The sequence below is a fragment of the Mustelus asterias genome, chromosome 13 (assembly GCF_964213995.1).
Source record: "Mustelus asterias chromosome 13, sMusAst1.hap1.1, whole genome shotgun sequence".
Classification (NCBI taxonomy): Eukaryota; Metazoa; Chordata; class Chondrichthyes; order Carcharhiniformes; family Triakidae; genus Mustelus; species Mustelus asterias.
Window position 1 is genome coordinate 23,971,982 of NC_135813.1, and position 12,183 is coordinate 23,984,164.

General features: G+C 43.2%; 1 protein-coding gene across 2 annotated transcripts in view; it reads right to left on the bottom strand.

Moving 5' to 3' along the window:
• The window catches only part of rabgap1 (RAB GTPase activating protein 1), a 177,638-nt gene that overhangs the window by 104,215 nt on the left and 61,240 nt on the right, over positions 1-12,183 (bottom strand). For both annotated transcript variants that reach the window (XM_078226560.1, XM_078226561.1), the window contains 2 exons: positions 7,223-7,325; positions 1,782-1,951 (listed from right to left, as the gene is read on the bottom strand). In XM_078226560.1, coding sequence (XP_078082686.1) covers positions 1,782-1,951; positions 7,223-7,325 — 273 coding nt within the window. The remainder of the gene's footprint in view (positions 1-1,781; positions 1,952-7,222; positions 7,326-12,183) is intronic.

Here is a 12,183-nt window from a genome sequence, read left to right on the forward strand (position 1 = left end):
ACTTCATAATGATCGATGTCAGAGCTACCGGCCGATAATCACTAAGGCACGCTGCCTGGCTTTTCTTTGGTACTGTGATGATGGTCATCTTCCTGAAGCAGATAGAATCTTAGAAACCCTACAGCACAGAAAGAGGCCATTCGGCCCATCGAGTCTGCACTGACCACAATCCCACCCAGGCCCTACCCCCATATCCCAACATATTTACCCACTAATCCCTCTAACCTACGCATCCCAGGACACTAAGGGCAATTTTAGCATGGCCAATCAGCCTAACCCGCACATCTTTGGACTGTGGGAGGAAACCGGAGCACCCGGAGGAAACCCACGCAGACATGAGGAGAATGTGCAAACTCCACACAGATGGGATTTCCAGAGCTTTAGGCCGAGGCAGCTTAAGGAATGGTCGCCAACGGTGGAGCAAAGGAAATCGGAAGTGCATAAGCCTGTAATTAAGAGGCATGCAGAACTCGAATGACAAAGGTTTGGAGGAGGTTATGGAGATGGAGAGGGACGAAGCGATGGATAGTTTGAACACAAGGATAAGAATTTTAAAATTGTGGTATTACTGAACCAGGAAGCAATGTAGGTTGGCAAGGGCAGGGGAGATGGGTGAACAGGACTTGGCGTGAGTTTGGTTGCAGGCAGTTTATGGGGGATAGAAGATAAAAGGTCAGCCAATACAGCACTGAAATAGTTGACTCTAACGACAGCAAAAGCATGGATGAGCATTTCAGCAGCAGATTTCCTGAGGCAAGAGTGGAGACGAGCGATAGAGTTTGAAGCAGATAGCATTGGTGATGAGCAACCACGTGGGGGGGTATTGGCTCTGAGTAAAGGTTACAAATGGTTTGGTTCAGCTACAGACAGTGGTCAGGGCGAAGGATCGAATAGGTGACCCGGGGACAGAATTTGTGGTAAGGGGTTGAAGACAAATGCTTTAATCTTCCACAATTCCGTACGTAAAACGACCTAAAATCAAGTAACAATATGCTGCCATTTGAACACCTATTTTGCAGATTCTGAACAAGTGCAAATCCTAAAATGAAAACATCTTGAGATTTACTGGGTACTGAATCTTTCAATGGTGTCACTGCTATGGCTTATTTCAAGGAAAGCTCTGTGGCAAAATTATACAACTTGAAAACCACATGTCCTTTCAATTCATGTTATTTCTGGACTCTGTGGGCTGCGTTTCAGCCAACACAACCTCAACTGCTACTCTTGGATGCCAAAAATCTAAAGCCCTTCAGAGATTGACATGATAAGGTGTTGTATGAATACAAATTTATGATTTTTTAAAAAAAGACTCACTGAAGGTAGTCATTTGAAGTGTGACCACAGAATTCAAGTTTTTTGTAAAATGTTTTTAAGGCAGATGAATTCTGGTGAAGCCATAGCATACTGATAGGTTAAATTCCCCACTCCATTGAGTTTCACATCTCAGCCACATTGCTGTGAGGAGAGGCCAAATAGAAGCTAGGGCCTTCGGTGCTGAGAGGAAAGGAGTAACATGAAGTAGTACGTTTTCCAGGTATTTTGTACGTCAACTGGTAACCAACTTAAAACAGCACATCAAGTTTCCGACAGGAGAGGTAACAATCTGATAGTAGTAAATGATCGAATGACGTCCAGGAGAGAACAGTGGGAAAACTGGCAGCAGGGAAGGGAAAGTCTATTATAGTTTTCCAGTTACATTATCCTGTGCAATGTGGAGCTAGCAAGTTCACTTGTACCTATTTTCTGAACACAAGATGGGCAAGCCAAATTATTTTTGTTACCTGTTTGAGCTTTAAATAAAACGTCTCCGTATAACTTCTTTTACTGAAGGGCCAAAACATTCTTTCAGTAGACGGACATACTCTGACTTTGGTCTCCAGAAGAAAACGGACTGGCTCTTGCACTTCAATGACGACCAAGTCAACCGCTGTTGTCATATAAAGCAATTTGTCTGCAGAAAAAAAGGTAAAATATTCCTTAGTAACATAGAATTGTATGCTTTAGCAAGGTGTATTTGGCTGTATGTGAACCCGAGTGATGTTACATATATTTTAAGTTAACCTACACATTTATTTGAGTTCAATATGAAATAACATTGTTAAGTTCTGTGTTACTTCTAATGTTTCATCTCTGGATGACCTTTACTATGAAAAGTATGGGCATGGCACCATATGTAGGCAAGATCGACATCAGTTTTTGTGAATAGGGGAGGGAGGTGGAAATTCGCTGCTATCCAGCGAAATCCGTACTTCATGTCCTCGACAGGCCAGACAAGGCTTTCAGAGTTTTAAATCAGCCTTTATTCAAAGTCTGCCTTGCAAAAGGCAGCATACAAAATTGCTAAGCGATACATGGCATGAACAATTATAACTTTGCTTATTAATAATCTGCACATATCAATCGCAAGTATACATTTGTTCTGAAGTCATTGATATCCAATTACAATAATTCTCATTACTTCAGTTATGTCAGGTGAATATAGTTAACCAGTTACAGCCTCTATATGCTTGTCTAATTATAATGATTAATTACTAACGAGGGACATCTACATGGCTACATCATCCAAACATCCACACCTACTGTTATGGCTACCACTTTGCAGTGGTTCTCAGAGTTCTCATCCTCTCGTCCTTTTGTCAGCTTGTTTGTACTGCCCGTCTATACTTGTGGGAACTGCACTGAAATATCCTTCACAGCAGCTTCCCAGGGAACTGCGCTGTACTTAATTCACAGGACAACTCTACTGCATTCAATGATTTTAATCCTTTCAAGGAGTGAGGTGAGACTGGCATTTTGGGCAATGGATGTACGCTGTAGAAAGGCAATTTGGGTTTTCAGTGGCAATCAGAATAACATTTTGAATTAACCTCACCTGCACTTTGCTCCAGGTTTCGTTAAATTAAGTTTTAAAACATAAAAAATTGATCAAGCCGCAGAGACAATTTAAAAATTGTTAAATCAGTTTGTGTGAATACAATGATATCAGAATGGAATGCAATCTGAGCATTAATCTACCCTCTATTCAAAATGCAAATTTTATCACATAGTTCTCATTTCAATTTTAGTCCATCATCCTTGGTCATTAAGGCTTCAAAGTTCAGAAAATCATCAGATATCGAGAAAGTGCTACACAAAAGGTAAAATAAGTCTGCATGGAGTTGAAGGTAGTAGATTAGCTTGGATAGAGGATTAGTTAACAGATAGGGAGCAGAGAGGGGACATTTTCAAGCTAGCTGGTAGTGAATAATGGAGTACCACAAGGGTCAATGATGGGGTCGCAGCTATTTATAATCTATATTGATGACTCAGATGAAGAGACATAGTAATATTTCTAAGTTTGCGAATGATACAAAGCTTGGTGGAAAGGTAAGCTGTGGGGAGCCTGCAAAGAGATATAGACATGTTAGGTGAGTGAGCAAGATGGCAGATGCATTATAACATTGGGAAGTATGAAGTTATTCATGTTGGTTGAAAGAACAGAACAGTTGCTTTATTTTAAGGGTGAGAAACTTCTAAGTGTTTGTGTTCAAAGAGACTTGGGTGTGCTCGTAGAAGGAATGAAAAAGTTAACAGACAGGTACAGCAAGCAATTAGGATGGCAAATGGCATGCTAGTTTTATTACAAAGGGATTAAAGTAGAGGAATAAAGAAGTCTTGCTAGGGTTTTGATGAGACCACATCTGGAGTACCATGTGCAGTTTTGGTCTCCACATTTAAGAAGGTTCACTAAATTGGAACCTAAAGGGGTTGTCCTATGATGAGAGTCTGAGCAAATTGGGTCCATTTTTTCTTGCGAATGCGAGAAGGTCTAATTGAAACATACAAGATTCTGAATGGGGAAGATTCAGATACTGCTTCCGTTGGTGGGGGAATCCAAACTGGAAATGTAAATTGGAAGGAGGCATTCTTGGGGAAAAGTACCGAAGGAAAGTGGAGGATTTTCAAGGAATGTTTGTCTGGAGCTCTGCATGACAACGTTCCGATGAGACAGGGGGGTGTTGGTAGGGTACGGGAACCGTGGTGCACGAAGGTTGTGATGAACCTGGTGAATAAGAAAAGAGAGGCGTACAGAAGGTTCAGAGAGCTAGGAGGTGTTAAGGATTTAGAGGAGTATACGGGATGTAGGAAGGAGCTTAAGAAGGAAATTAGGAGAGCGAGAAGGGGTCATGAGAAGGCCTTGGCGGGTAAGATTAAGGAGAATCCCAAGGCTTTCTACAAATATGTCAAGAGTAAAAGGATGAGATGTGAAGGCATAGGACCCTTAAAAGGTGAAGGGGGAAAAGTTTGTGCGGAACCGTTAGAAATGGCGGAGCTGCTTAATGAATACTTTACCTCGGTATTCACGGTGGAACGGGATCTGGGTGGTTGTACTGCTGGTTTGCGGTGGACAGAAAGGATCGAGCATGTGGACATAAAGAAAGAGGATGTGTTGGAACTATTGAATGGCATCAAGGTTGGTAAGTCGCCGGGACCGGATGGGATGTACCCCAGGTTACTGTGGGAGGCGAGGGAGGAGATTGCGGAGCCTTTGGCGATGATCTTTGCATCGTCGATGGAGACGGGAGAGGTTCCGGAGGATTGGAGGATTGCAGATGTGGTCCCTATATTCAAGAAAGGGAACAGGGACAGCCCGGGAAATTACCGACCGGTGAGTCTAACCTCAGTGGTTGGTAAGTTGATGGAGAGGATCCTGAGAGACAGGATTTATGATCATCTAGAGAAGTTTAGTATGATCAAAAGTAGTCAGCACGGCTTTGTCAAGGGCAGGTCGTGCCTTACGAGCCTGGTTGAGTTCTTTGAAAATGTGACCAAACACATTGACGAAGGAAGAGCGGTGGATGTGGTCTATATGGACTTCAGCAAGGCGTTCGATAAGGTCCCCCATGCAAGACTTCTTGAGAAAGTGAGAGGGCATGGGATCCAAGGGGCTGTTGCCTTGTGGATCCAGAACTGGCTTGCCTGCAGAAGGCAGAGAGTGGCTGTGGAGGGGTCTTTCTCTGCATGGAGGTCAGTGACCAGTGGAGTGCCCCAGGGATCTGTTCTGGGACCCTTGCTGTTTGTCATTTTCATAAATGACCTGGATGAGGAAGTGGAGGGATGGGTTGGTAAGTTTGCTGACGACACCAAGGTAGGTGGTGTTGTGGATAGTTTGGAGGGATGTCAGAAGTTGCAGCGAGACATAGATAGAATGCAAGACTGGGCGGAGAAGTGGCAGATGGACTTCAACCCGGATAAGTGTGTGGTGATCCATTTTGGCAGATCCAATGGGATGAAGCAGCAGTATAATATGAAGGGTACCATTCTTAGCAGTGTAGAGGATCAGAAGGACCTTGGGGTCCGGGTCCATAGGACTCTTAAATCGGCCTCGCAAGTGGAGGATGCGGTCAAGAAGGCGTACGGCGTACTGGCCTTCATTAATCGAGGGATTGAGTTTAGGAGTCGGGAGATAATGCTGCAGCTTTATAGGACCCTGGTTAGACCCCACTTGGAGTACTGCGCGCAGTTCTGGTCACCTCATTACAGGAAAGATGTTGAAGCCATTGAAAGGGTGCAGAGGAGATTTACAAGGATGTTGCCTGGATTGGGGGGCATGCCTTATGAGGATAGGTTGAGGGAGCTTGGTCTCTTCTCCCTGGAGAGACGAAGGATGAGAGGTGACCTGATAGAGGTTTACAAGATGTTGAGAGGTCTGGATAGGGTAGACTCCCAGAGGCTATTTCCAAGGGCTGAAATGGTTGCTACGAGAGGACACAGGTTTAAGGTGCTGGGGGGTAGGTACAGAGGAGATGTCAGGGGTAAGTTTTTCACTCAGAGGGTGGTGGGTGAGTGGAATCGGCTGACGTCGGTGGTGGTGGAGGCAAACTCGTTGGGGTCTTTTAAGAGACTTCTGGATGAGTACATGGGATTTAATGGGATTGAGGGCTATAGATAGGCCTAGAGGTGGGGATGTGATCGGCGCAACTTGTGGGCCGAAGGGCCTGTTTGTGCTGTGGCTTTCTATGTTCTATGTTCTATGTTCAAACGTGGTAGGGGGAAAAGTCTCAGGGCAAAGGAACAATCATTTAGGACTGAGATGAGGGGAAATTACTTCATTCAAAGGGTTGTGAATCTTTGGAATTCTCTGTCCCAGAGTGTTGTGGATGCTCCATCACTGAATACATTTAAAGCTGGGATAGATAGGCTTTTAATCTCTCAGAGAATCAAAGGATTTGGGGAACAGACAGGAAAGTGGCGTTGAAGCCCAAGATCAGCCAGGATCCTACTGAATGGCAAAGGCGGCTTGATGGGCTATATGGTCTAATCCTGCTCCTATTTCTTGTGTCATCACTCATTGATTGGTCTCAAATCAACACTGGATTAAACAGTGGGTTACTTCTGGCCCTTTTGATAAAGCTCTTCTAGCCCTAAAGGAAGCCAGTCTACGATTAGGTTAGAAAGTATCTGAAGGTGATGAGAAAGTGCCAGCAAAGCTTGAGCTGGCAAAGCTACCTGTAGCCACATCCCATTACTATGATCTTGATCTATACTGTCTCCTGGTTCCCAAATGCCAAAACGTTAAAATTTTATTATCCTCCTGTTAAAATCTCCCCATAGCCTCACTCCTCCCATCTCTAATCCCCTTCAGAATTAAACCCCTTCAAATTTTGATTGTTCTTTCAATTAAGGCCTCTTGCACATCCCCCCTCCCTTTGCCCCGCTACTAGCAGCCCTAAGCTCTGGAATTGCCTCTCTAAAGCCCTCCACCTCTACTCTGTTGAAACAAGCCTTTGAATCTTCTTCATTGAATAGCTATTGGTCGTAATATCATCTTGTTTGTTGCAGTATCTATTTTAATGTCTGATTATGCTCCTATGAAGCACTTTTGGGACATTTTAATAACTTAAAATATGCTATATAAATGAAACTTGTCATAAATACGTGTTTATATTACATAATGACAGAATAAAAGCGGGAACAAAAGCAAAGTTGAACTCTTCGGTGACTAACATTTCAAATGTTAAATCAAACATTTTTCGATAAAGAATTAATCTTTGAAATAACTATTTATCAAACAACAGAATTTGTAGTAGCATCAAGCACGTAAAAGCATAGCTTTTGTTTGTGTAGTCTGGATGGGTAACTTTGCCTTTAGATATGAAAACATGCAGATTATCCCATAAGAAGGCATTATTAAAATGTTATCCTTTCACTTAGCATCTTTAAGATAAGTGTATTTTATTACCTTTAGGCGTTTCTTCATTTACAGCTTGAAAATGTGATGTGTTGGGATTCCAGCTACCAGTAATTATGTAAGATTTACCATCTGAGCTTTTACCCATTGATTCCTGCAAAATAAATATTGCAACAGAACTGGCTTATTGCTACTCTTGTTACCCAATTTATATTATAAGTTTACTTTTCAGTATAATAATTTTGACCTGTGGGTGAAAGCATCTTATTTATACTATGAAGTAATTCTCAGTGGAGGACAACTTGAACAGATACGTGTATTTTGTTGAGATTTATTTATTTCAAATGTGATATGACTTCTCATCAAAACAGCTGTCAAACCACATAGTGGAAGAAAAAAAGGACAGAGCTTGGGGCAGCCTAGTGATAACTCTATTTAAAGTATTAAGGACAACCAGAACAAATCAAGTCCCCTGGCATAAGATTTAATACTCAACCTGGCATCTGCAACCTTAGTTAACCCTGACACAGTGAAAGTGGCTTTTGTGAACTGGGTTTTAACTCGACCTCGGAGTTATGCTTACTCTTGTCCTAGTCTGTGCTACGTCCACACCATCTATCTGAATTATAACTCATTTTGTTCTAAGAGCCCATGATCACAAATAGCAGATTTGAGATTAGCCAAGCTCATTTTACAAAGCATCAATACTGCCCGAAAGGAGATACCCAATCCTATTTTATTTGCACCAGTCCCACCGCAGTAATGTGCAGCCGCGTTCCTGAAAAATGCACCTTTCGGTGAAACGACTTTAAGTTAATCAGATTTTCCCATAAGAACCAATGGAAAAAGCGGAAGCTGGGTTTTGTAGAACCTTTCTCGTCAGAAATAAATTGAAATATTTTCTCCTGCAAATTGAAATGCTGTACACGCCTACATTTCTCAATGTGTAAACTTTTTCTTACATCTTTCATGGATGCGGGCAGTGCAGGCAAGGCCAGCATTTGTTGCCCATCTGTAGTCGCACTTGAGAAGATGGTGGTGAGCCAACTTCTTGAACTGCTGCATTCCAACTGATCTTCCTTTCTTTCTGTAGCAGTTTGGTACAACTGAGCGACTTCCTGGGCCATTTCAAAGGGGAGTTAAGAGTCAACTACATTGCTGTGGTCTGGAGTTACATGTAGGCCGGACCGAGTAAGGACGGCACATTCATTCCCTATGGTGGGTTTTTACAACAATTGATAGTTTCATGGTCACTGTTACTGAGACTAGCTTCGAGACTAGTCTTCAATTCGAGATTAATTAATTAAATTCCACCAGCTGCCATGGTGGGACTTGAACCCCAGCCCCAGATCATTAGCCTTGGCTCTGCATTACTAGTCCAGTGACATTACCATTACTCCACCCTCTCCTCACATCAAAATAACTTTAAAAATATAAAATAAATGCGCTAACTCTTTCCACTTATCTCCCCCTCACCATTGTCCTCTTCTATCCCTCACAGAGAATGAGGGAAGTGGCAAGTGGGAGGGAAGTTGTGCCAAAATGCTGCTAACCGGGTCATGCTACATGGACTACAGCACAAAACAATTGCTTCAGTGGAAATTCCGATGCCAAGTGTGCATGCAGCTCCACTACATCCATGATGCTAAAGAGGACTACTTTGATGGGGGCAACTTGAAATGGGGACTCACTGTATTGCATTTGTACCTAACGGCTTGTCTAATGTGCAGTGCTAATTTCAGTTCCAAGGTATCTGGAATTAGACCTTGTTCAGCTCACACCAGCATCTAGAGATTGGCTTCTTCCACTTCCATGCCCCTAGCTCATCCTCACTGTTACTGAATCCTGTGTCCACACACACACATTATCTTGAGAACCAATTTTTGAATGTTCCATTAAACATCCTCCCTATCCCTTCATTGACATATGCTAGACTGGTACTCTGTGACTATATTCTCGCATGGAGAAATATCCTGTAAATTCCAGCCCTCCTCTACTTTCTTCAAATTTCAGTGAATTGAACTCAATATTTTTATCCTCATCTTTAACTCTCCACAGCCTCATTCTACACCATTAGGGAAATCCTGTCAAGCATAAGCTTTAGCATGCACCTTTTCCCCTCAAACTCTCCAGTATTGCTTATAACCCGGCTTCTTCTGCTCCAATCACAACATCCCCTTCCCTCTGGAACTCTTCAAAAACTATTTTGTTCAACTACCTCTTAAAATCACCACTGTTCAGCCATTCCTACTACTCCTTCCTACCTTGAAATTGTTTTGTACCTTTCTCAGTCTTCATTTATCCCCTTCAACTGTGGGACACCTTTTTTTAAGTGAGCAGAAGTATTAATGTTTATTTTTACGCATGGTACTTCTTGAAATTACCTAATGGCCTAAATCTTCCGGTATCTGCATGGAGATTTGACACAAGATGTGCATCAGAACCCTGTATTGGTCCTGATGCGCTTACTGAGCTCTGTCAAAGACTTGGGCCAGATACTCAGAGTCTATCTGGAAACTTATCCAAGGGATGTTATGCTGCTTAATACCAGGTCTAATTCAGTGATTAGTCAGCATTGTTCAACTGAGCAACCAAACACCCTCCCCCCATACATCTTGAACAAATTGCACTGGATGTGACAAAGCTCTATCCAGGATAGTGAGGCTCCCAGCCTAGATGGTTTCTCCGTTAGTTTGGACAAAATTGGCTCCCCTACTCCTGAAAATGTTCAAAGAAATTACAAGCACTGTTTACATCTCCAAGACTAAAAGGCATTACAATCTCTCAGATTGAAAAAAGGCAATTAAACAGGTCCCAATGAGCGCAGCTGCTGGAACTCCAATCTCACTTTAAAAAGACTGGAATCATAATTCAAAGGAAAATGTTTGCAAATACTCAGAATAACCCCTTTTCCAAATTAATTCATTTATGTCAGAAACTTTTCAATTTTTATATCCATAAATCACATCAGGTTGTCTTCAAATGAAACCACCAATTCCACCTTGCCCTCTCTATGGCTGCAGAGAAAGCTCAAATAGAATGAAGTGATTTTTCATCTGAGGGTTCCTAGTGACCATGGTTTTATATAATTTATTTTTACACATTAGATCTAGATGCTGCAATTTTGAGTCTGCACATCCTTTGTCTCTAATGGAATAGTACAGAATTCAAATGGATTGCTTCAAAGCAAGTAGCCATCTATCATGCTTACACCTTGGGTGGCAACACTCCCATAGTTCAAGACAATTGATGGATTTGAATGTCAGATAAAGAACATTAAATATATTTATATTTTTGCAGCTTCCACCTTCTTTTCTCTTACAAGCTTGGTTCTTTTTAAAATTATCAGATCAATTACAAAAAGAAGTCAGGGCACAAGGCTCTCAGTGAAACTGAGATGGGTGACGGTGAGAGGGGCTGGGAGGAAGCAGTCCGTGCAGGGATCCCCTGTGGTCGTTCCCCTTAGCAACAAGTATTCCGCTTTGGATACGGTTGAGGGGGATGACATACCAGTGGTGAGCCGCAGTGGGAGGATCTCCAGCACTGTGTCCGTCTCTGTGGCTCGGGAGGGTAAGGGGCAGAGCGGGAGGGCAATAGTTATTGGGGACTCGTTAGTTAGAGGGATAGATAGGAGGTTCTGTGGCAGCAAAAGAGACTCACGGATGGTATGTTGCCTACCGGATGCCAAGGTCTGTGACGTCTCAGACCGTGTTTTCCGAAGGATTCTGAAGGGGGAGGGGAAACAGTCACAAGTCATGGTACACATTGGTACCAACGACATAGCTAAGAGAAGGGACGGGGATTTAAAGCAGGAATTTCTGGAGCTGGGCTGGAAGCTGAGAGCCAAGACAAAACATGTGGTCATCTCTGGTACGTTGCCGGTGCCACGTGATAGCGAGTTCAGGGACAGGGAGAGAGTGCAGTTAAACATGTGGTTGCAGGGATGGTGTGGGAGGGAGGGTTTCAGATACGTGGATAATTGGAACACATTCTGGGGAAGGTGGGACCTGTACAAACAGGACGGGGTGCACCTGAACCAGAGGGGCACCAATATCCTAGGAGGGAAATTTGATACGGCTCTTCAGGGGGGGTTTAAACTAATTTGTCAGGGGAGTGGGAAAAGGAGTTGTAGTCCAGAAGTCAGTGAGGGTGGTGAGGTATTGGGAAAGGTATCAGGGTCAAGGGTGGGTACTGGTAGACAGGAAGGTGGGTTGAAGTGTGTCTACTTCAATGCAAGGAGCATCCGGAACAAGGTAGATGAACTTGGGGCGTGGATTGGTACTTGGGACTACGATGTTGTGGCCATTACGGAGACATGGGTAGAACAAGGACAGGAATGGTTGTTGGACGTTCCGGGGTATAGATGTTTCAGTAAGTGTAGGGAAGCTGGTAAAAGAGGTAGAGCAGTGGCATTGTTAATCAAGGATAGTTTAACGGCTGCGGAAAGGCACTTCGAGGGGGATCTGCACACTGAGGTAATATGGGCTGAGGTTAGAAATAGGAAAGGAGCGGTCACGTTGTTAGGAGTTTACTATAGGCCCCCAAATAGTAATAGAGATGTGGAAGAAGAAATTGCTAAGCAGATTATGGATATGTGTGGGGGTCACAGGGTAGTTGTCATGGGGGAACTTTAACTTTCCAAATATTGGTTGGAACCTTTGTAGGTCAAATAGTTTGGATGGGGCAGTTTTTGTGCAGTGTGTGCAGGAGGGTTTCCTGACACAGTATGTGGATAGGCTGACAAGAGGTGAGGCCACATTGGATTTGGTACTGGGAAATGAACCGGGCCAAGTGTTAGATTTGGTTGTGGGAGAGCAATTTGGAGATAGTGACCACAATTCGGTGTCTTTTGTTATTGCAAAGGAGAGGGATAGGGCCGTACGGCAGGGCAAGGTTTACAATTGGGGGAGAGGTAATTATGATGCGATTAGGCAAGAATTAGGGGGCATAAGTTGGGAACAGAAACTGTCAGGGAAAGGAACTAATGAAAAGTGGAACTTTTTCAAGGAACA